The sequence below is a fragment of the Budorcas taxicolor genome, chromosome 2 (assembly GCF_023091745.1).
Source record: "Budorcas taxicolor isolate Tak-1 chromosome 2, Takin1.1, whole genome shotgun sequence".
In the NCBI taxonomy this organism is placed as follows: Eukaryota; Metazoa; Chordata; class Mammalia; order Artiodactyla; family Bovidae; genus Budorcas; species Budorcas taxicolor.
Genome location: NC_068911.1, coordinates 14,763,405 through 14,788,054, shown reverse-complemented (window position 1 = coordinate 14,788,054; position 24,650 = coordinate 14,763,405). Strand labels below are relative to the sequence as shown.

Sequence of the window (24,650 nt, the reverse complement as noted above, 5' to 3'; positions counted from 1 at the left end):
TTTAGAATCAAACCCCATTCCCACCAGAGACACTCAGAGGGCTCAAACAAACCTTCTGTGGACCAGGACCCAGAAACCGACAGAGACTGAGACAGAACTGTGTTTGAGTGTCTCCTGTGGAGGTATGGGTCAGCAGTGGCCTGCCGCAGGGGCACGGGCTCTGGGTGCAGCAGACTTGGGTATGGCATAAGCCCTCTTGGAGGAGGTCGCCATTAACCCCACCATAGAGCCACCAGAACTTACACAGGACTGGGGAAACAGACTCTTGGAGGGCACAAACAGAACCTTGTGCATACCAGGACCCAGGAGAAAGGAGCAGTGGCCCCACAAGAGACTGACCCAGACTTGCCCATGAGGGTTCAGGAGTCTCTGGCGGAGGTGTGGGTCGGTGGTGGCCTGCTGCAGGCTGGGGGCACTGGGTATAGCAGTACATGCATGGGATCTTTTGAAGGAGGTCGCCATTATCTTCATTATCTCCACCATAGTTTGAAGTTGTCGTTCAGTCATGTCTGACTCTTTGTAACCGCACGGACTATAGCCTACCAGGCTCCTCAGTCCATGGAATTTTCCAGGCAAGAGTGCTGAAGTGGGTTGCCATTTCCTTCTGCAGGGGATCTTCCCGACCCAGGGATTGTACCCTGGTCTCCCACATTGCAGGCAGATGCTTTACCTCTGAGCCACTAGGGAAGCCCTCCACCATAGTTTGGCCCCAGGTAAATAACAGGGAGGGAACACAGCCCCACTCATTAACAGAAAATTGGATTAAAGATTTACTGAGCATGGCCCCGCCCATCAGAACAAGACCCAGTTTCCCCCTCAGTCAGTCTCTCCCATCAGGAAGCTTCTATAAGCCTCTTATCCTTCTCCATCAGAGATCAGACAGGCTGAAAACCACAGTCACAGAAAACTAACCAATCTGATCACATGGACCACAGCCTTGTCTAACTCAGTGAAACTATGAGCCATGGTGTGTAGGACCACCCAAGATTGACGGGTCATGGTGGAGAGTTCTGACAAAACATGGTCCACTGGCGAAGTGTCGGGGTTAGTAAACTACAATGATTGAGCCGAATCTGACCACACTGTTTATGTCTTATGACATAATTTACTACGTAACCTATGACATCACTTGTGTCTTGTCTATGGCTGCTTTTCCTCAACAGCAACGGAGCTAAATACAGACAAACTCTATGGCCTGGTAAATTGAAAATATTTACTCTCTGGCCCTTTACAGAAAAAGTTTTCAGACCCCCTACTCTTATAGATTATTTTAATCCTATATTGCCTCAGGATATTTTAATGTTTCACCAACCAACTCCAGTATTCTTGCCTGGAGAATCCCAGGGAAGGGGGAGACTGATGGGCTGCCAGACTCTATGGGGTCACACAGAGTCGGACATGACTGAAGCGGCTTAGCAGCAGCAGCAGCAAAGGACTCTTAGCTGACAGTTCCAAACAGATGTCAGAACAAATATCAGCGCTAGGAAGCCCCCAAATGGCAAATTGTTTTTTTCCGATACTCTTTTACTGCCTCAGAGAAGCAAGCCACTCCCAACCTCAAATCTAGGGCAGTTTCTAAGCGGACGGGGGTCCCTGCCGGGGAGAAAGGCTGTGGAAAGGTGGAGCCGTCCCAAGAGATAGGGACACCAGCAGACAAGGTGCATTTTATCAGGGCACAGGGGATTATACTTCCTAATAAATTCTTTTCCCACTTGATGGAATCATATTGAATAAAAAATTTTTTTTGATGTCTGATCTTATTTATTTGTTACTCTTAGAACATCTCATTTTTGACTGGACTCAGAAGTAGAACCTCTCTGTGAGGACAGCCTCCGTCTCTTGGCAATCTGTTCCCGCTGTTTTTCTTTGGCCTCCTCCGTTCTCTTGGCCAAAAGTTTAGGCGATACGCCAGTGTTTGTGTTGCAGAACTCGTGGAGTCACGAGATGCTGAATCTTGGGTGCTTTAGTCTTAGGTTTCTTACCATCTTTGTTTAGGGGCTTTCGCACAACATACTGGCGGACATCATCTTCTTTAGAGATTGAAAAGTTTGCGGATTCTGCTAGCTCTTTTGGGACCCAGGCGACGAGGCACTGTAGTATCAGTGAGTCCAGGAATATCCTTCTCCCCTTTTTTCACGATGACTGGTATCCACAATGCAACCCCGTACAGATTTGTGCTTTCTCTCTCCAGTCCTTCTTGGTCTGTAACAGGAATGCCCCTTACTCAGTAGCAGGTGAACTCAGCCATGGGACAAGACACCCTGCTTCATGGGGAAACCCTGCTTATCGTTCCCGCCACTGATTCGGACCACATAACCCTTCCATTCTTCACCCAGAGCATCAGCAGCAACTTCTGTGGCCATACGCTTCTCGTAGAAGGTACAAAGTTTTCGTTCATCGTCCGCTTCAACGAGCTTCTGGCAGCCAGTGGCCAGGAAAGAGATGTTCAGCTTCATTCTGAAGCAGCCGACAGCCTCCGAGGCGCCACAAAGAGCTGACTAAAAGATTTTTAAACTGTGAAGTGCTTAAACCTGAACTGATAAGACTAGTGAAAATGCCAGTCAAGAGGGTGGGAGAGAGAACTGGGCATGCGGCTCCAAGTAACTCACCCAGCCACCAGTTAGATTTGACCGTAATGCTTCCAGAGGTGCCTGGAACAAGAGTTCACTTAGAGACATAAAGGGGTGGGAGAGTAATCGGCAGCAGTTGGCAGGACAGCTACCAACTCAAACCAAATTGTGTGCGTGCTGTCGTTTCAGTCGTGTCCAACTCTATGACCCCATGGACTGTAGTCCACCAGGCTCTTTTGTCCATGGGATTCTCCAGTAGGGAATACTGGAGTGGGTTGCTATGCCCTCCTCCAGGGGATCTTCCTGACCCAGGGATCGAACCTGCATCTCTTATGTCTTCTGTATTGACAGGCAGGTTCTTTATCACTAGCACCACCTGGGAAGCCCTCAAACCAAAGTAATAAAACTCTATTTTCAGGGGACTTCCCTAGTGGTCCAGTGGCTAAGACTCTGCACTCCCAATGCAGAGGGTCCACAGGGTCAATCCCCGGTCGGGGGACTAGATCTCATGCTTGCAACTAAGACCTGGCACAGCCAAATAAATAAATAATTTTAAAAAGAATAATAAAACACTATTTTCATAGGATTCTGGATGTGATTGTTATCATTATTTTAATTTTTACTTTTTGGCTGCACCATGTGGCATGTGGGATCTTATTTCCCCAGCCAGGGATTGAACTGGCACCCTCTGCAGTGGAAGTCTTAACCACTGGACTGCCAGGGAAGTCCCAAGTTTGTTTGTTTGTTTGTTTTCCATTAACTTTTATTGGAGTGTAATTGATTTATAGTGTTGTGTTAGTTTCTACTGTTGGATGTGAGTTATTTTTGCATCCATATTTTATGTTGTTTTATTATAATTAACTCACAGAAATATAAAACATTCATAAAAACTGACATGCAAAGAGCTTAGGATGAGAATATTTTGGGGCCCATGTCATCTTGCACAGTGAAAATATGGTTACCAGTTACCATGGTTACCAATGTGCACTTCAAACCAAAGAGCCCCCTCCCCCACTGAATGTTCTGCCCTGGATAACACCCCTAGGACCTTTCACAACTTGAGGGGTGCCTCTTCTCACCAACCCAGCATGATGCCATCCTGAAATTCCCTGGCTCTATGATATCAATAACAATCCATGCCTTTATATACCAATAATACCAATAAAATCTATGGAGAGAAGTAATTATTTGAACATGATTTCTTTCATGTATTCATCTGTTGAGTTTCTACTGTATGGCAGGCATTCTTCTGGATCACAGAGGCTGATTACAGAGATGAATAAGACAGCAAAATGGATGCCCTCACCCTAGTTCTGAAAATTCAGGAAAGTAAAGACCAACAGAGGACCTCTGGTGCACCACAGTAAAAAAAAGAAAAGTTTTAACACTTCCACATCTGAGATGGTCTGCTGAAAGAGCAAGAAGCAGGCCTCCAACTCAGGGTCCACTTTCCCCCTCCAAACCTCAAGTGCAGGGATCTGCTTGGTGAAAGTTAAGTCACCTGTAGAACCCAGGATTCAAGATACTATGGAAAAGTAGCTTTTAGATTTCAAGGTTCTGGCATTCAGTGAGGCACACCTGTGGGGGGTAGATGGGATTCAGAAAAGAAATGACAGAGCCAATCTGAAGATCAGCCACATTTTTCAAGTGGACAGTGGGTAAGGCTAAGGAACAGTAGTGGTTAATGAATGCGGGTGCGTCAGAGGCTGAGGGAGAGCTGAGCTGAGTTCTGAGCAAGTGTGTCCTTAGCCAAGCTTTTGTGCCTTGGGACTTGGGAAACTGCTGGCAAACAGCCTCCTCCTCAAAGCTGGGAGAGAAAGGAAAGGCCAGTCCTTCAACTGAAAGGAAAAGAAGATGGATGCTTTTGTTCCCATTTTTATTTCCTTTATTGTTCTTATTCACTGAATTAGAATTGGGAGAGAAAATTCAGTAGTTGGATCAGTACTTTGGAAATCTGTTGCCATTCAAAAGTTCTTTTCTTTAATGAGGCATGGAGGATAGAATCCATTTGACTAATTGCAGGGTTCCATGCCTGTAGGACTATCTGTTTGAGTGACTCCTGGAGGAAAAATAATCCCAGCACTATAAGTGTCTGTGTTCTGAAAGCAGAAACCACCCCTGCACGCCATGCCCCTCCAAGGCTCATCGACCCTTTCCTCCAGACCTCATGCGGACTGGCCTGGAAATCATTTCACTGCAGGCTGGAGGTGGCCGCTGCCAGTGAAGTGCCCTGCTTTCCCAGAAAACCTGCTCCAACCCCTGCCTACTTGCTCAGCAAGTCCTCATTCCAGGCAGCTGATCTTGGATGTCCCCTCACCGTGTAAACAGAAACCAACTGGGAAACTATATTCTGGAAGGAAATATATTCCTCAACCAAAAAGGAAGATGAAAACTCGAACATATTCAGTAATGTAACCATGATGGCACATGGATTTTCCTACATCCCAAGTCTCTGGGGCTCCCTTCCTATTCTTTTTATACAGCCTTGCTTTAAGATGTAGGACTAACTGTCACCCCAATAGCCCTTAGCTCTGTGGTTTTCTCCAAGGATTCCTAGGGGAGGAGAGGCCATCTGGCAGAGGGGATGAATGAAGCAAGGTGGTCCAGCTAACTCCTTGTTGTGTTACCTACTGAACCAACCCAGAATCTACTAAGACTTCTTGTTACATAAGATAATAAGCTTCTCCTATTATTTTAAGCTAGGGATCCCCAACCTCTGGGATCTAATGCCTGATGATCTGAGGTGAAGCTGATGTAATAATAATAGAAATAAAGTGCACAATAAATGTAATGCGCTTGAATCATCCAGAAACCCTCCCATCCACAGAAAAATTGTCTTCCACAAAACTGGCCCCTGGTGCAAAAAAGGCTGGGGACCACTGATTTCAGCCACCTTTGGTTGCAATTTCTATTACAGCTGAAACTTCCTAAGGATGGAAAGAGGAAATTTCGTTATACTGTTCAGAAAGGCTGGAGCAGGTAGTGAGAGCTAAGAGATGGCCTCAACCGGCCTTCATCAGGGCAGTGCTGCTCAAAACACGGTTCAAGGACCTGCAGCATCAGAATTACCTGGGCGTTTGTTAGGAATGCAGATTAAAGGGCTTCACCCCAGATGCACCAAATCAGAGTCTCTGGAGGAGGGGCTGGGAATCTGTATTTTACCCTTTCAGTAATTCTGATGCAACTATATTTGGAGAAGGGCTTCCTTAGTGGCTCAGATGATAAAGAATCTGCCTGCAATGCGGGAGACCCGTGTTCCATCCCAGGAAGGGGAAGATCCCCTGGAGAAAGGAATGGCAACCCACTCCACTATTCTTGCCCTGAGAATTCTACCAATCAATAGAGAAGCCTGGCAGGCTACAATCCATGGAGTCACAAAGAATTGGACACGACTGAGAAACTGGACTGGGAATCTGTGTTTTAAGAAATTCTCCCTCCAGTAATTTTGATGAAACTGTATTTAGAGAACACTGACCTAGGAGACTCCTACAACTGGGAGTGTGATTGGTCCAACAGAGGAAGTGTTGTGCCTCTTGCTTATGGCTGACCTCCCTGAAGCTGTGCTAATCCTCTAGGCCTCAGTTTCCTTTTCTGACACAACAATGTGAGATTCAAATGAAGAGCCCGGTGTAAAAATGGTTTGAAAGAGCTAAAATCTTGACCCCCTAGGAGACTCCCTGAGCTGACTGTCATACCAGGAGACATGGCATCCAAGGCTGCAGACAGACGTGTTGGGCCAGGCTGGACTTTGCCTCGGCAGCCTGTGAGCTTATTTGGACAAGGCGTGCGTGTCTCCATCCGTGTCTCCAGGTGTCCAGAGGAACACCTGACGCGTAGAGGGTGAAGAGTTATGGCCATTCTTAATAGAACTCAATTGCCCCTGTTTTGAATTTCCTTTTTCGGATTGCTGCTTGAGTCAGTCGGGAAAGACTGGAAACCCAGGTTCTGTCTCTGCGGTTAGAGGAGGGCCAGCCTCTGTCGCAGTGCTGCCCTTCCTCTCCGACAACCTCAGTGACCTCAGCCTCCTCCCTCAGGAAAGGATGCTCAGGTTCTCCATTGAGGAGACCCGGTCCTCCCGGATTCGCATTTCCCCGGCCTTCGACGCCCAAGGATGCGCAAGACGCATTGCCCTGGAAACGTACGAACGATTAAGTCGCAAGCCCTCTCTCTCCTCAAGTTCCTAGGTGTCGACTGGGATGCGGGAGCCACCCTCCCCGCCAACAAGAAGGCCCGGCTTAGAGGTGGTGGCCGCGCGCGCTCCCGTTGCGCGGAGCGAGTGGTAGCGGGTGGAGAGGGCGAGCCCGCTGACCAGACGGCCAATCAGAGCCGGGAAGGCCAGCGGTCTGGCATCTGATGGCTACTCAGGCGCGGGCTGAAAGCTCTGTCTGCCCTGAGATTGGTCGAGCTTCCTGCCAATCGGGGGCGGACGCTAGCGGGGTTCGGCCAATAGCGTGAGGCAGCCGGGTCAGGCCAGTGGCCCTGTGGTCCCCACCAGTGGTCGGCGAGCGGGTCGGCGCTGAGGGAGTCGCCGCCCTCCAGCCTGCGCGCGCTGCGCTCTCGGCCCCTCCGGCCCCGCCTGTCGGCCGCGCCGCGTCATGCCAGGAGCTGCTGGGTGCTAGTGCCCGGGCCGCCGCCCTCCCACCCGCCCGCCCGCCCAAAGCCGCGCCCACTGCCCAGAGCCAGAGGGATGGTGGTAGTCACGGGGCGGGAGCCAGACAGCCGTCGCCCGGACGGTGCCATGTCCAGCTCCGACGCCGAAGACGACTTTCTGGAGCCGGCCACCCCGACGGCCACGCAGGCGGGGCACGCACTGCCTCTGCTGCCGCAGGAGGTACCTGGACCGGGGAGGGGTTGGGGGCGCGGGGAGGGCCGCAGAACGAGGAGCCAGTGTCCGGCAGAGCTGACCTTGGGATGTGAGCAGCGCGGAGGTGGAGGGTGGGGGTCGGGCCGAGGGCGGCGCCAGTCCTCTCTGCTGCCCTACCCACCCCGCTCCCACCACCCACCGATCCCCCCCACCCCTTGTCAAACGCACTAGGTGTGTCTTCCCTGTCCCAGGAGGCACCTGGCCCTCCCATCCTCCTCCTTCCAGGATTCACTGCCTCCTGGGTTGGTACTCCCATCCCTTTGTCCCACCCTTATCTACTGGAGGAGGGAGGGTAGGCCATGGGAAGGGACCCTTGGAGCCCCAAGAGATGATAGTGTTTTCTAGAGAATCCAAGAAGACGCCTGGGTAGTTGTGCGGACCCAGTATCCAGCTGCCCAGAGAGTGGGGTCAGGGGCAGTGTGCAGATGTAAAGCAGGCCAGTTCATAGCTGTAGCCTTACCCACCTGACAGCTCCATGGCTCTCCCTCTAGATGCTGTGCTGTGACGCACAGTGGTGTCCACTGGTCTTACTGAATGCATGTGACACTATCTTGTGAACGCCTGAAATGACCCTCCGGAGGAAAGAAGGAGGGGCCCTGCTGGACACTGAAGACAGAGGCTAGGAGATAGGGGTTAAGGTAGTGGCAGACGTGGACACATGTGACAGGTAACATTCTAGATGCAGGGACTCAACCCCAGAAGGGCAAGGTGGACCTGGGTGAGGCTCTTGGGAAGTTTCAGTGTCCTCTTGGGGTTAGGAGGCTGTGCTCTAAACATCATGGGACATTTGTGAAATGGGCAAAACTCCAGGAGGACTTTTGTAATTGAAGAAAGAAAAGAGCCGTTGGAGACACGGGGTGCCATTTGTGTGTGTGTGTGTGTGCTCTGTCACTGGGAAACAGTCTGTTTTGAGAGAAAAAGCATAGGACCTGGAGATTATAGGCCAGCACTCCAATGCAAGCTCTTTCACAGTACGTGGCTCCATGTGAGTAATGTAAAATGTTACATGGCTTCATGTGAGTAATATAAAGTATTATTATCCCCCAATAATATTCGAGTCCTTGATGTGCACATAGAATAGTTTTAGAGGAGCTAGCTGTTGAATAAGCAGAAGGCATTTCCTATGTCCTTTGGGTGCAGATGAGTAATATCACCTACATTCACAGAACTGTAAATGCCTGTCTGTCTGATTCATCCATTCATTCGATGCTTATTTGAGGTTTCACTATGAGCCAGGCACACTGCACAAGACCCTGGACCACTTTGATGTACTGTGTTTGTTCTTTTATTTCACAAAGGATTTGAATGTTGGGAGAAAGGACTGTCTAGATAAATACACACAGACTTTCACAGAGCCAGAGCGATGTCGTAATATTGAAGTATGCAGTGGGATGCAATTTTAATCTGGAGGAGGTTTGTGGGAAAATTAGAGAGAATTGGCCTGGTTTCTTTCAAAGCCACAAGCAGTGAAGAGATTGGGGGTGGGGGGGGGGGGACCCTGAGCATATTAGGGAGAACCTAGAGCTTCTCAGGGCAAATGTTGGTATCCTTATTCCCTGCCCTTGACTCCAGAACTATAACTGGACTGGGGACTAATCTCACTGCACAGATTAAGGAGGGAAGCAGAGCGTACAGAGGGTGAGGAGTGGATGCCTGGCGTTATTCAACAAGCATCTGTGAGCCCTGCTCTGGGTGGCCTCACAATAGGTGAACGAGATGCTGTCGCTGCCCTCAGAAAACTTGGGCAGTAATACATAACCACCAACAGCACAAAGCACCTATTGTGCAAGGCACTATTATAGAGGAGAATGTGGGTATAGTGAAGGCACAATGGTGAGAGTGTTTAGTTAAACCTATCTTGGGGCAGGCAAGGGATGACAGAGTAGAATTGCTCACGCAGGACTTCCCTGGTAATCCAGTGGTTAAGACTCAGTGCTCCTAAGCAGGGCTTAGATGCCTGGTCAGGGAACTAGACCCGCATGCTGTGACTAAGACGCCTGAGCAGCCAAATAAATAAATATTTGAAAGAAAGTAAAAGAAAAAAATTTCTCACAGAGCAGGGGATCTTGAATAGAAGCTCTGAAATGAATGGATGCTGCTAACCCATACCGTGCCTTGGTGTGAATTAGCAGAAGGGCGCTCAGCTGGGCTAGCGGAGCCTGCTCGCCCCGGGTGCCCTTGCGCAGTGAACACTGCCGTATGGGGCAGTTGCATTTGCTGAATGGACAGAAGGAGTGGCAGGAGCACTGGGGACATGAGCAAAGGCACAAAGATGGGAAGTTCAGAAAGCGGAAGGACAGCGAAGGCTTTGAACTCTGGAGCAGAGGTAGGAGGACTGCAGGGAAGAGACCCGATTTAAGAGCTGTGGAAGGAGGAGGGGAGGACTTGGTAACGGATGAGGGGGTGGGGGGATGGGGAGAGAAGCGGTCAGAACGACGCCCCGCCGGGCTCGCCTCCCCAGCCGCCGGACTGAAAACGCCGGCGATTCCTCCCCAGTTCCCTGAGGTCGTCCCCCTTAACATCGGAGGGGCTCACTTCACCACACGCCTGTCCACCCTGCGGCGCTACGAGGACACCATGCTGGCGGCCATGTTCAGCGGGCGACACTACATCCCCACCGACGCCGAGGGCCGCTACTTCATCGACCGCGACGGCGCGCACTTCGGGTACGTCCTTCCCTCTGCCGTCACCTGCGGTCCTGGTGAGTGAGTGGCCTGGGCTGGGGCCCAGGACCGTGATACCTTCCGTAACACCCGGAAGAGGAGATAACCTGCTGGTGGGATTTAATAAATGTGCACTCTGAACTGGATCGGCCTACTTAAGTTTCTTTCCCGGAGGAGGCAAGGACAGCCCCAGACATCCCAGGTAACACACGTTGGGTAGGTGTGATGAAACCGCTTCTCTGCTGTGCAAAGACTGGAAAGTGGAATTCCACCAGTGTCAGTATCACCCTTAGGGAGGAACATGGTGTATGGTGGTGGTTCCCAGACTTCTTTCAATAGTTTTAAACAAAGAGGGAGTTCCCTTGTGGTTTAGTGGTTAGGACTCCATGGTCTCCCTGGCAAGGGCCTGCATTCAGTCCCTGGTTGAGGAACTAAAGATCCCACAAGTTGCACAGTGCAGTGATAAGTAAATAAATAAAAATAAAACAGGTAAGGGGAGGGCCAACATAGGGTTGCCATCCTATAGTATTGCCAAGTCTTAAAAAGAAAACCTTCAGTTGTTACTGTCATTTTAACAGTAAAACATGGGAAGACATAATCTCAAAAAAAAAGTCTTTCCCAGAAATAACTTCTGACAACTTTACACTCAAGTTAAAGACTCTGTGTTTCCGTTTCCTTGTTTGTGAAATGAGAAATAATTATAGCTGCTTTGCAGGCCTGTCATGTTTATTAAATAGAGTCTTGGTGTGACCTCTGGCCAGATCCTTTGCATATATGGCTGAAGCTCTTTGCCCCGTCCATCTAACTTTGGAGATGACTGGAGAACTAGCGTGGTCCTTGACCTTGAACAAAAGGAAACCCTCCACTGCTACATCTCTGTGCCAGCCTCCAAGTAGGCTTGCCCACACTGGGAAGAGGGTCATTTTTCATCCTCAGAAAGGAGCCTCTGGTCAAATAATTTGCTTTGAAGCATCTGGGTTTCCCCATTGGGCTGTCAGCTGCCTCCAATGCTGAGAAAACAAAGTGTCACATCTCTCTGCAGAGCTATAAAAAGATTTTTGTTTGCAGGCTGTTTGAGGGAGGAAAGTGCTGGCCCCAGCTGGCATCTCCCACAGTACTCCTCGCTGGGCCTGGCCACAGGGTTATGTTTTTCAGAGCTCACTGAGGTTTGCCTTCGAGCCTAAAGGACTAATTTTGGAAGGGGTGATGGGGAGGGAGCACTAGGTATGGCCTTGGGCTGCTGTGCCCATGCTCAGGTGGCCACAGCTGGAGAGTGGCAGGGCCAAGCAAGGATGTGGCAGAAAACAGGATATTGTGGCATTCATCCTCAGGCTACTGGACTCCAGTGGCCTGTGAGTCACCAGCAGCCTGTGAAGTTGTGGAAAGATTCAGATAAAAGAGTTTAGGGCTTTTCTCCGTGGGTGAGCACAGGTGCCCCCAGCACCCACTGTGGAGGCTGCTTGGGCCTCCCCCTGGGCTGGTTTCCAGTTAGGCTCAGTACATAGTCCTTTGGACTAAAGTCTGGACCATTGTGGGTGTGAGCTTGGAGTCACCTGTGTCTGCATCTGGGCCTCCAGCAGCCGTGGCTCCTTTAGTAAGAGTGTTCCTTAAGCTCTCTGAGCTCCAGTTTTTCCTCATTTATAAAATGGACTCAAGAGAGCACTTACCCCATGTCATTGAAGGGATTATATGGGATAACACCTGAACAGTGGCTGACAGATGATCACTTAGTGAGTTCTGGCTGGTGTTGCGTCATGGTCATAAACTAAACTATTGAGGTAACAGCTTGATGTTGGGGTTTACTCATGCACCCTCACAGAGGAGCCCTTCCACACCTACCGGTGATAGGTCCAGTGACTTAGCACTGCAGAATCTAAAGAGAGAACTGAAAGAGCTGAATTTTTATTTTAAGAAAATACAGTGTGATTTTTATTCACTCCTGAAACCAGTTTGTTCAGGTGTCAGGGCTCGGCAGTCATCTTCTCTGTATAGGGATGGGTGGGGGGTGCAGAACTCATCCACGTGGCTAGTGGGAATGAAATGCTACAGCCACTTTGTCAAACAGGCATTTATGACCAAAAAGTTCTCCTGCTGACATTTACTTAAGAGGGATTGGTCCCCAAGTCCACAAAAATGTTTACAGGGAATATTTATCACAGCTTTACTCTTAAGAGACCCCAAACTGGAAACAACTCAAATGTCCATCAGTAGGAGAATGGGTAAATAGTTTATAGCACACCCATATAACGGTGTGATACTTAGCAGTAAAAGGAAGAAAAACAACAAAGGAAAGAATTGAATCGCCAGTCTATGTCTGACGCAGGATACAGCATGCTTGGGGCTGGTGCATGGGGATGACCCACAGAGATGTTATGGGGAGGGCGGTGGGAGGGGGGTTCATGTTTGGGAACACATGTAAAAATTAAAGATTTTAAAATTTAAAAAAATAAATTAATTAAAAATAAAAATAAAAAATAAAATCAAACTTTTAGAGTAAAAAAAAAAAAAAACAACAAAGGAAGGGAAATCCTGCTGCACACAATGTAGGAAATTAATCTCAAAAACACTAGGTTGAAGGGAAAGAGCCAGGCATGTTCTATATCTTGATGTAGGTGGTGGTTGTTATGGGTATATTCATAAGTAATATTAACTATACCTCAATTAAAATATATAAAGAGGTTAAATATATCTTTTCATTTTTCCTATATTACTTTCCTGTACTTAATAATTATATTAATAATGGTACTGATAACAACCACTAACACTTATTGAGGGCTTTCTCTGTGCTGGATGTCTTTCTTTCTTGGTCTCACCATGCGGCATGTGGGATCTTACTTCCCTGACCAGGAATTGAACCCATGGCCCCTGCATTGGGAGCATGGAGTCTTAACCACTGGAAGTCATTGTGCCGGGTATTTTCTAAGAACTTTTTATATGTTAACTTATTTAACCCTTTCATAACATGATGGGGTAGTTTTCTGACTTTCTCCCCATTTTACAGAGTAGAAAATCAAGGCACAGAGAGATTAAATTCTCTTAACCTGAGGTTACACAGTGGGCCGCCTGGGTCTAGAGCCTGTGTTCTAACCTCTGGGAGGCCCTGTCTGGGTCCATCAGCTCCCTCTCACCTGCCCTCTTTCCTTCCTGCTCAGCGATGTGCTGAACTTCCTGCGCTCAGGGGACCTGCCACCCCGGGAGCGTGTGCGGGCTGTGTACAAGGAGGCCCAGTACTATGCCATCGGGCCCCTCCTGGAGCAGCTGGAGAACATGCAGCCACTGAAGGGGGAGAAGGTGCGCCAGGCATTCCTGGGGCTCATGCCCTACTACAAAGGTGAGGGGGCCACGACCCGGGGCAGTCGAGGTGCACGGAGGGAGGGTTGCAGAGCCTCTGTCAGTGTCGGGATCTCCACCAGGAGAGGGGGGGTCACGGCTTCCTACACACCTGTCATACTTGGGATGGGAGCGAGTCCCGCTTCGCTTCCTGCCATCCTCAGGCACAGGGGGAGACTCAGGTGAAATAGGGCCCACCTTGCCTGCAGCGTCATCAAATTGCATTTCAGAAAGACACCTTCATCCTGTCCCATTGGTTTCCTTTGGCCCTGCAGAACCGCCTACCATCCCTGGTGAAGTTTGTGCCCCTCATGGGCCCACAGAGTGCCCTCCCTGGGAATCTGTCTCTTCCCTCCAGACATCACTGGGGTGGTCTCTCTCTGCTCCCTACCCACCTCCCAGCCTCGTCCAGTGATGGGCTCTGTGTTCCCCCCGCATAGACCACTTGGAGCGGATTGTGGAGATTGCCCGGCTGCGCGCTGTGCAGCGGAAGGCCCGCTTTGCCAAGCTCAAGGTCTGTGTCTTCAAGGAGGAGATGCCCATCACCCCCTATGAGTGCCCACTGCTCAACTCTCTGCGCTTTGAGCGGAGCGAGAGTGATGGGCAGCTCTTTGAGCACCACTGTGAAGTGGACGTGTCTTTCGGGCCCTGGGAGGCCGTGGCTGACGTTTACGACCTGCTGCACTGCCTGGTCACGGACCTGTCGGCCCAGGGCCTCACCGTGGACCACCAGTGCATCGGGGTGTGTGACAAGCACCTCATCAACCACTACTACTGCAAGCGCCCCATCTATGAGTTCAAGATCACGTGGTGGTGAGTAGCGCTGGCAGGGAGCAGAGTCCCGTCAGGGAGGGTAGCCGGTCCCCGTGGTGGCTCTGGGAGCACGGTCCCCGGAGGGGCTCCTGGCTGCCCCAGCACCTCCTGAGGTGAGGACAGGTCCCGAGGCTCGGCTCCAGGAGGACGGAGGGGCAGCCCCGGGCTCCCCGGCTACACCTCGGGGCCAGACTCGAGGCTGGTGGTTCCCGGAGGACCTCAAGGCACGGTGGTCTCTACCCGAGGCTGATGGGGTCTGGTTAACAAGGGCTTGACCGGCAAGTCCAGAGAGGTTTTGTCATTTTCTTGACCTTGCAAGAGAGTTTGTGCCCTTTTAGAGCCACGTCGCCAAGCTGATGTAGGCATAACCACTCTTCCACCCTCGTCCTCAGTGTCTCAGTGAGAACCTAGAACACGGTGGGGGGGACTTTGCCTGCGGGCCCCCCCACAGCCCCTGGCTGAAGAAGGAGCATCTTGTTTCCTTCTTCCCCCAGCGAAGGCCCCATGCTTCATTTTAGGATGTGGAAAGAGTCTTTTCCTCCCGAGACATGCTCTTCACCACCTTTTGGAGATGTTACCCTAGTTGCCAAAGCCATGCACCAGGTTGGCCTTAGAAAAGCACAATGTTTACAGCCCTGCCTCAGGGTCTGGGCTTCTCCTTTCCACCAACCTGCCTTGCTTGAAGGGTGATTGCCTCCCGGGACTAGAGTGTACATTTCAGGGACTCCTTCTGAAGTCAGTCAAGCAGGCAGGATGCCTAGATCTTCTTTGAGATGTAACATCCTTTCTAGAGGCTCAGAATCCCTGCTTGCCACTATTCCATGTGTTAGGATCCAGTTTACTGTGAACCTCCCTGGATGGGGAACCCTTGTTTCTTTTTCCTGTCAGTGTTCTCCTTCCAGGAGATTGTCTGTCTTGGGGAAGGGAAGAAGGGGCTGGGGGAGAGGCGCAGCTGTCTCTGGAGCTGAGGGATGACAAGCAGGAAGCCAGTTTGGAGAGAAGAAGATCCAGCAGCTTCTGCTCCACTGTGTTTCCTTCTTGCTATGTCTGCAGCCTGGGGCCGCCAGTCGGGGGTGGGCCTGCGTCCCCAGGAAATACTCTGCGGCCCCAGTCATTGGAGCGGGGCATTCCCTGTAATCGCAATTGAACTTAACTGCTCCTGGGTGCTCTTACAAGATTTTTTTCCTGTGAGCCTCATCGGTCTCTTTCTTCCAGGAGGAGACTGGTGAGGAGGGGGGCGGGAGCTGAGGAGAAGCAGGCCAGACCTCGGCTGAATTCCCTCACGCAGTGACCCCTTGGCCACTGTGTGAGAAGATTCCAGGCATGGGCTCCCACTCGTACATTGTATTCTCGTGTGCGTGGAGCAGGCGTCCAGGCCAACATCGGAGGGGATGGTCCAGTCAGTGCTTCAGGTTCTGAAATAACGCATCCTTTCCATGTTCTCATCTACAAACGGATTGTCACTTTTCTGGAGCTGACATCCCTGCTTGGACCCCAGTAGCACAGCCCTTGCCTTGTTCTCACAGGAAAGTCTCTGATTTAAGTTGCCCAGACTGGCCAGTAGCTTGAACTCCTGTAAAAATTTGTTTTCTGACAGACAGTGAGACAGGCTCTTCAGGAGGGAGCCGGTGTGAGGAGAGAGCAGACAGTGAAGCCCAGAGCTTTCAGTAATCCCACCTCGGCCCCTTCTCTCTCCCTCCTCAGCGCAGAGCATCACAGCACTGTTATTTTATTTTTTTATTTTATTATTATTTTTTTGTTGTTAGCACTCAGTTATTTAGAGTCCACACACAAAAGACAGGGAGCAACTGGTTCACGCAAATGCAGGTTTGCTCAAAATCAGGCCCTAAAGACTTGCCGGGGGCTCCAGGGGCGCTGAGTAAGAACACTGGCCCTGTGCCTCTTGCTGGAGACACCCCTGTTTCTCTGCTCCCCGAGTTTTCCTCGTGTTGGGATGCTCCTTGCCTCCGTGGGGAGACAAGGCTACAGGCCAGTAGACCAGGCTGGGTGGAGACACCAGCAGCTAGCTTAGAGCTCTTTCCACATGGAGTAAGAGAACTTGATGACCACGTTGGGCCATCCTCTTATGAGGAGCCAAGGCCAGGCTGCAAAGTGCTGTTGGACATGGGGGTTTGTGGCGATGGCCTCCAAATAAAGGTCATCTCTGAGGAAGTGACCTCTCCCAGTTGGGTTCCCTTTTCAGCTGTCAGTGGCCAGGCCCAGAGCATACGAAGGGTTGGGTCAGGAAGGAGGGTTCCAGAGGACAACTGCTTCCCAGAGTGAAAGGAAGTCCATGTTCATGGAATTCTTGTGCGTAACATCAGTTGGTCAAACCAAAGGACTTTGAAGCTTCCCTTACGTTTGACTTTGGGCACCTTTTCTCCCAGGAGCTCTGCTCAGTCATTGGGACGGTGCAAGTTTTAGGAGATAGGACTGCATGGTGCAATGCTAGCTGCAATTTAGTAAGAATGAAAAACTTAACAGCAACTCAGTTTGCAAAGATTGAAACACAACGAGAGAGACACAACACAGCGAGACCCATCCCACCATCCCAAGGTGGGGGAATTCTTTGGGTAATGCTCTAAATCGAAGAAATAAAGGGATCGTCAGCATCCTTATTCAACTTCTGGTGAGCTCACCAGGCTGTCAAGTGCTTATCATGTGGAAGGCAGTCAACTATGCTCTGCAACTTTCTGTCTTTCTCCCCGGGATTTGGGACATTCTGGGAGCTGTCTGGAGTCTTGTGCCTCCGGCTGCTCAGGTGATGTCATCTTCCTATTCTGGGTCACTCATTGGAGGACTTGGAAATTGACAACCACAAGCCACAGTGTTGGGTGAGCCTCAGGGTGTCATCTTGGTCTAAGCTGGATCCTCTAAGTTAAGACAGATAACAACAGAACAGAAACCACTCACACCCAGCATTTTGATCCCAGTTAGGATTTCAGATATCTTCCTTCTGCATACCTTCTGTCCATATTTGATTGCACAGTAAGTGATTAAGCTCTCTCAGGTACCATTTTGCTGTGGCTCTTTCAAGAAGGTGGTGCCTGCCTCATGATGCTTATTACAAGGGAGGGTTTATTCATCAGAAGCCAGAGTTGTGGGAGCAGGGGCGGGAGAGGCACTTTTTGGAATTTTGGAAGAATCATACGTGTATACACATATGTTAACTGGGGTAGGGTGGGCTGGCTGAGGGGTCGGGAGATGGGAACGGAGACGGAGAGGGGGAGCAGGCAGTTGCCTCTGGGTGTGGGAGGTCGCGGGTCCTTCGTCGTCTGTAGTGTTGGGTTTGTGTATGCCGTATGATGCTGACTGTGTTCCTTCATTTTCCTGTCCGTGAGCGCTTTGATCCACAGAGCCTCGGTACCCTCACTAGCATTAAAGTCAAGAACTAGAACCTGGGTGTCGTGCCTTTCTTATTTAGAGATGTATTCTTATCGCTCCTTCACCCTCCAGGCTGCCAGCCTATGTGTTGATTTCTGCTTAAAACGTGGTATGTTTGGTGTTGCCATGCTAAATCAAGCAGACCCTTCCCTGTGACATGTGGCTGAACTTCCACCCAGACTTGAAGTTAAAGGGGGATGGGCCCCCCGGAGGTCCCTCTGCAATTACCCTCACCTGATCTCTGTCCTGGTAGGCATACCCACCTGTGCCGCTGGATTTCTGGGGTTTTTATGCAGTACTGACCATTTGTTCATGACCCTCAAATTCCTCCCTTGACCATTCTATCTTTTTATCTTCACCTGATCCTTCACTGAGGACCCAGAATTCCCACTGCTGAAAGCCCTGTACCTCTTTTTTCCTGTCTTGGGCCTGCACCCCCAAGACACACTCCAGTGCCTCGATGGGGGTCACAAGGAGGCACCAGCATGAGTAGCCTCTGGCCCTTGTCCCTACATCTTCATGATGCTGGAGTTGGTTGAGGCCGGCGATCCTTCCAGGTATGAGAGTTGCAATATAATAAATAGATTCAAGGTCCAGAGGCGCCTTGTGAAAGAACCCCTACAGGGAGTGTCTGCAGCAGTCTGGAGCGGTCAAGGTGAAACTGGCAACTTGGTTCACACAATGAGGGCGGGTCTGGTTTTTCAAACACTTTGGCTTCAGAAGAGGCTATGTTACATGTACAAGACCCCAGGAGGCCAGCAGAGGACTCTGGCTCTGGTTGCAGCTGAGTGAAGCAACTGCAAACTGCAGGCAGGTACCCATGTGCCGCAGTGCTTAGTTGCTTTGCTCAGTTGTAGCCCACCAGGCTCCTCTGTGCATGGGACTCTCCAGGCAAGAATACTGGAGTGGGTTGCCATGCCCTTCTTCAGGGGATCTTCTTGACCCAGGGATTGAACTCGTGTCTCTCTTGCATTGGCAGGCGGGTTCTTTACCACTGAGCCACCTGTGCAGCAGAGGCCAGCCAAAACCCAGAGCTTCCCAGAGTGGACACGAAAAGGGACAGTATTCTCTTACAACAGCTGATGGGCATGCCAGGGGAGGAAGCTGAACACCTGCTCACCTCTTTGCCATCCATGTGCCTTCACGTCCCACCCATTCAAAATGGAAAATAACAGAGACTTCTTGGACCTTACATCTGACATATCAACCTATAAGGTCTCCGTTCCTGGACTGCATTTGGAGTCATTTGTATCAGTCAGGAGAAAAAAAGCTACACAGTAATTTGAATAATTTATATCTTGAATATAAATAGTTACTAATTATAATACAATTGGAGGAATGAAGGATTGGCTAATAAAGAGTAGGGATAACTGTAAAGAATATAGGAATCGCTAAGAAGCAGCCACTAAGACTGAGATAGAGGGTCCAAGGATGAATACCCCCTCGCCCAAGAGCTGCTATCCAGACCTTTTTGGACAAGGCATGGTCAGGTTCACTGAATGACAGAGAAGTCATGGGGGTGCTGTGCTGGTGAAACTTGCTGGAAATCTACCCTCTGAGGTGCTGGAAAAATCTGGAGGTGTCTTGTCAGGGGCTCTCTACTACAAAACCACCCCTGGGAGTGCTGGGGAAAGCTTTTTGTGACTGCAGACTACCTTGTATGGCAGCAGCTGGGTGTGGGAGAAGCTATATGAGCTGTGAGAAAGCACACCAGAACCAGAAAGGAAACATCTCTCCCCTTGCAGCGTCTCACTTATACGTGGAATCTAAAGTATGGTACAAATGAACCTATTTACAGAACAGAAGCAGACTCACAGACACAGAGATCAGACTTGTGGTTGCTGGGGGTAGGAGTCGGGGAGGGAGAGAGATGGACTGGGAATTTAGGATTTGTAGATGCAAACGACTAAATTTAGAATGGATAAACAACAAGGTCCTACTGTATAGCACAGGGAACTATATAATTATTGTAGAAAATAATGGCTCAGTGTTAAGTCAAAATTCCTGTCTTAGGCACACAGTCTTAAAATTTGAAATGGGACAGTTTGAACACCTAACTAAATCATTACAGGGATTTCCCTGGTGGTCGAGTGGTTAAGACTCCACACTCCCAGTAGAGGGGGCCCAGGTTCGATCCCTGCTCAGGGAACTATTTATTACTAGATTCCACAGGCTGCAATTGAGAGTTTGCATGCTGCAATTAAAGAACCCACATGCCGTGATGAAGACAGAAGGTCTTGCATGTCACAGCTAAGACTCGGTGCAGCCAAATACATTTTTAAAATAACTAATTATACCCATGGGTTATAACCCATTGAATAAAATAAGGATCCATGAATTCATATTGACACAAATGAATAAGTAATGGCATAAAAGAGATAGAAAGGAAAGTTCTTAGCATAAAATGTCAGCTAATATAGAAAGAATGATGGCATTAGAAAACCCCCATTAAAAGAACTCCATTTTGTAAACATCATAATTAGAACTGAATCATCATCCATCATCAGTGGACTCTAAAATAAGTTTTTAAGAAAAATCGGATCTTTACATAGTCTCAAAGTATTTTCCTATATATTACTAAATAATTATAAAGTAAAAACAGTGACTTCACAGTGGAGACACCTGAAGGACTCCACTTTCATCATCAATCAATGTCGTTAGCCGAAATGGGACAGACAGACGTCATGTCCATCACCTATCTTGCTGTCTGGAGAAGAACATAATGTTATGTGATTTTTCTGCCCTCCCCCCCAAAAAAACTGAATAGCATGAATCTAATGAGAAAAAAATCAGAGAAACCCAAAGTGAAGGACATGTTTTAGAATGACCATTTTATACTTTTGGGCTTCCCTTGTGGCTCAGCTGGTAAAAGAATCTGCCTGCAATGCAGGAGACCTGGGTTCAATCCCTGGGTTGGGAAGATCCCCTGGAGAAGGGAAAGGCTACCCATTCTAGTATTCTGGCCTGGAGAATTCCATGGACTGTAAAGTCCATGCGGTCGCAGAGAGTTGGATACAACTGAGCGACTTTCACTTCACTTATACTTTACAAAAATGTCAAGATTATGGAAGACAAGTTTAAATGGAAGAACTATTCCAGATTAAAGACTACCAAAGAGACATGACAAGTGATCCTGGGTTAGACTTGGGACCAGGGAAACAAGAGCTATAAGAGACATCTTTGGCACAATTGATGAAAATTGAATAAGGATTATAGATTAAGTTCAAGGATTTTATCAATGTTACTTTTCTTGATTTTGATAATTTTGTTTTGGTTTTTCTCGGAGATTATTCTTAGGAAACACACACTGAAATATGTAGGTGTTTGCAATTTAGTCTTACGTTCTTCAGGAAAAAAGGGAGAGAAAGAGAGCACAAATGATAAAGAAAATTGGACAAATCTACAAATTCAAGAAACTCAAAAAACTCCATGTAAGATTAATTCAAAGAGACCCACAGAAAACAGATTATAATCAAGGCAAGCCAAAGAAGAATCTTGAAAGCATGGAGAGAAGGGGATTCGTCGTTAGTAGATCTGCTCTATAAGAAATGCTAGGGAGACTTCTTCAAACTGAAGAAAAAAGGACACTAGAAGTCATATGAGGAAGTAAACAATACCAATAAAGATGAAAACCTAGGTAAATGTAAAGGTCAATGTCATTGTACTAAACATTTATAACTCCTCTCTTTTCTTCTATGGACATCCCTGGTGGCTCAGTGGCAAAGAATCCACCTGTCAATGCAGGAGATTGGGAGAAGATCCCCTGGAGAAGGAAATGGCAACCCACTCCAGTATTCTTGCCTGGGAAATTCCAGGGACAGAGGAGCCTGGCGGGCTACAGGCCATAGGTTTGCAAAAGAGACAGACATGACTTAGCGACTAAACAACTTCCCTATTTGATTTTAAAGTCATATGCATAAAACACTAATTATAAACCTGTGCTGATAGGCAAACAATTTATAGAGATGAAATCTGACAACAGGATAAAATGAGAAGGACATAGTTGTTTTGGAAGCACAGTACATACTATTTTCAATAAAGTTGGTATTATTCAAACTAAGTTGTTACAAGTTCAAAGTGTTAATTGTAATCACAAAAGTAACCACGAAGAAAATAACTAGAAATTTACAGAAAATGAAAATAGTAGACTACAGAAAAACATTTAAATACCCTAAAAATGCAGTAATGAAAGATTGAGGGGAAGAAACATGAGATTTAGAAAACAAGTAGCAAAATGGCAGATGTAAGTCATCATTTAGCAGCAATTACTTGTGTAAGTAGATTAAACTTTCCAGTTTAAAGCCAAAGATTGGCAGAATATATTTCCTAAAAAGTTCCATCTATCTGCTGTCTATAAGAAACTTACCTTAAAGACACAAAGAGATTGGAAGTAAAAGGATGGAAAAATATATTCCATGAAAACAGTAAGCAAAGGAGAGTTGAGGTGGTTATATTATTAAACAGATTTTACATTTAAAAAGGTTATGAGATAAGGACATTAGAAACTCCCCACAACTACAGAAAAGCCCACACAGCAAGGAAGACCCAGCACAGCCAGAAATAAGTAAAATTATAAAATAAAAGATCTCAAATCTGTAACTATACACCTTAAGTTAAAGTCGCTCAGTCGTGTCCAACTCTGCAACTCAGTGGACTGTACTGTAGTCGCCAGGCTCCTCTGTCCATGGAATTCTCAAGGCTAGAATACTGGAGTGGGCAGCTGTTCCCTTCTCCAGGGGATCTTCCCTACCCAAGTATTGAACCTAGGTCTCCCACATTGCAGGCGGATTCTTTACCATCTGAGCCACCAGGGAAGCCCCCAAACACCTTAAAGGAACTAGAAAAATGAAGAGCAAATTGAGCCAAAGCTAGCAGAAGACAGAAAGTAAAGATTAGAGTAGCAATAAATGGAATGGAGATTAGGATAACAAGAGAATATAGAAAATCAACAAAACCAAAAGTTTTTTTTTTTTTAAGATCAGAATTGACAAGTCTTGAGCTAGATTGACTACAAAAAAGAGAAAACTCAATTTGCTAAAATCAGAAAGAACAGGGGTCATTACTATTTACATAAATGAAAAAATTTATGAGAATTCTGTGAATATTTGTGCACCAACAAATTGAATAACTAAATGAACTAATTCCTAGAAACATAAATCCTACCAACTCTGAATCACAAAGAAATGGAAAATCTGAAAATACTTGTAACTAGTAAGGAGATTGAATCCATAGTCAAAACCCTCCCAACAAATAGAAGCCCTAGACTATATGGCTTTGCTAGTGAATTCTACCAAAAGTTTAAAGAAGAACTAATATCAGTCCTTCTCAAAGTCTTCCAAAAAAAAAAAAAATTGAAAGTGGAGAGAATGTTTTTTAACTTATTCAGTGAAGCCAGCATTGCCCTAATACTGAGTCAGATAAAGACAATACAAGGAAACTATACAGACCAATATTCCTTAAGAACACTAATATAATAATTCTCAACAAAATACTAGCAAATTCAGAAGCATATAAAAAAGTTACATACTGTGATCAAGTGAACTATATTCCTGGAATATACAAGAATGGTTCAACATATAAAAATTGATCAAATGTTATTCACTATATTGAATCACCGACTCGATGGCATCACTGACTCGACGGACATGAGTTTGAGCAAGATCCGGGAGTTGGTGATGGACAGGGAAGCCTGGCATGCTGCAGTCCAAGGGGTCACAGAGTCAGACGCGACTGAGTGAATGAACTGAACTGAACTGATACTGAAAAAACTACCCAGTCTCATTTGATGTAGAAAAAGCTTGCAACACAATGCAATACCCTTTCATAACACACACACACACACACACACAAATTTGTTAGAACCAATAGATGAATCGAGCAATATAGTACTACAAAATCAACACACTGAGATCAATTGCATTTCTAATACTGAACAAAGGGGAAAGTAGGGAAAGAAGTCCATTTAAAGTAATATCAAAAAGAACAAAATTAATTAGGAATTAACAAGTTAATTAGGAATTAATTTAATCAAGGAGGTGAAAGACTGAAAATGGCAAAACCATTGATGAAAGAAAGAAGATGTAAATAAATTGAAAGACATATCATGTAAATTGGTTTGTTGAATTTTAGGAGTACTCTATATATTCTGGATAACAATCCCTTATCACAGATAGGGATTTGCAAAACCTTTTTCCTATTCTGTGAGTTGACTTTATATCTATTGACTGTTACCTTGGATGCACAAAAGTTTTAAATTTTGTGCCAATATGTCTATTTTTTCTTTTATCACCTGTGCCTTTGGTGTATATCTAAGAAATTATCGCCAAGGCCAATGTAATGAAGCTTTTCTCCCCTGTGTTTCCTTCTAAATTTTCTTACATTTAGTTCTTTGATCCATTTTGAATTAATTTTTTGTATACAGTGTTAGGTAGGGGTCCAACTTCATTCTTTTGCATGTAAATTTCACATTATGTCTATTTTACAATAAAAATTACATTAAAAATTAATATACTTTGATGATTAGAAACACCCAGTAAACTAGGAATAGCAAGAAACTTCTCAGCATGATAAAGGCCATGTATGAAAAACCCACAGACCATGGGTCTGTGGTAACATCAGACCATGGTGAAAGACTGCGTTTTTTCACTGAGGCTGGAAACAAGGTGAGGATGCATACTTTAACCGCTTCTATTAGTATGCTCTTATTTCTCTTGGGTAGATTCGTCTTATATAACCTTTCTGCAGAATTTGACTGATCAGTCCCTTGGCTTTCTCTCTCCTCTTAGCCTCGTTACTCCTCTTTTCTAGTTTTCTTCTTGTTGCTTTTTTTTTTTTTTAATTTCTTTGCTGGCTCTTTTCCTTTTGACCCACTCCAGGATTTACTCTCACCCTCTTTTCAGTTTTCCCAATGGGACTGATTTTTATAAGTTACTATGCAAAAACAGGGCTTCCCTAGTAGCTCAGACAGTAAAGCATCCAAGAGACCCAGGTTCAATCCCTGGGTTGGGAAGATCCCCTGGAGAAGGA

At 47.3% G+C, this 24,650-nt stretch overlaps 1 protein-coding gene and 1 pseudogene across 1 annotated transcript; one reads left to right on the top strand and one right to left on the bottom strand.

The window, feature by feature from the left end:
* Positions 1–1,784: 1,784 nt before the first annotated feature.
* LOC128069953 (40S ribosomal protein S6-like) lies at positions 1,785–2,456 on the bottom strand (annotated as a pseudogene).
* Positions 2,457–7,257: 4,801 nt separating this feature from the next.
* Positions 7,258–18,900, top strand: KCTD7 (potassium channel tetramerization domain containing 7). Its single transcript, XM_052636128.1, has 5 exons — positions 7,258–7,401; positions 9,931–10,100; positions 13,250–13,428; positions 13,868–14,240; positions 18,604–18,900. Exons 1-5 carry the CDS (start codon positions 7,258–7,260, stop codon positions 18,620–18,622), a joined length of 885 nt encoding a protein of 294 aa, XP_052492088.1. The 3' UTR covers positions 18,623–18,900.
* The last annotated feature ends 5,750 nt before the right edge of the window (positions 18,901–24,650 follow it).

What these genes read in the sequence shown, in the direction of transcription:
- KCTD7 (XM_052636128.1), top strand. Translation starts at nt 7,258, where the DNA reads ATGGTGGTAGTCACGGGGCGGGAGCCAGACAGCCGTCGCCCGGACGGT. An exon ending in CGCGACGGCGCGCACTTCGG is followed by an intron (nt 10,101 to 13,249) that starts GTACGTCCTTCC and finishes CTTCCTGCTCAG; the next exon opens with CGATGTGCTGAACTTCCTGC. An exon ending in GCTCATGCCCTACTACAAAG is followed by an intron (nt 13,429 to 13,867) that starts GTGAGGGGGCCA and finishes CCCCCCGCATAG; the next exon opens with ACCACTTGGAGCGGATTGTG.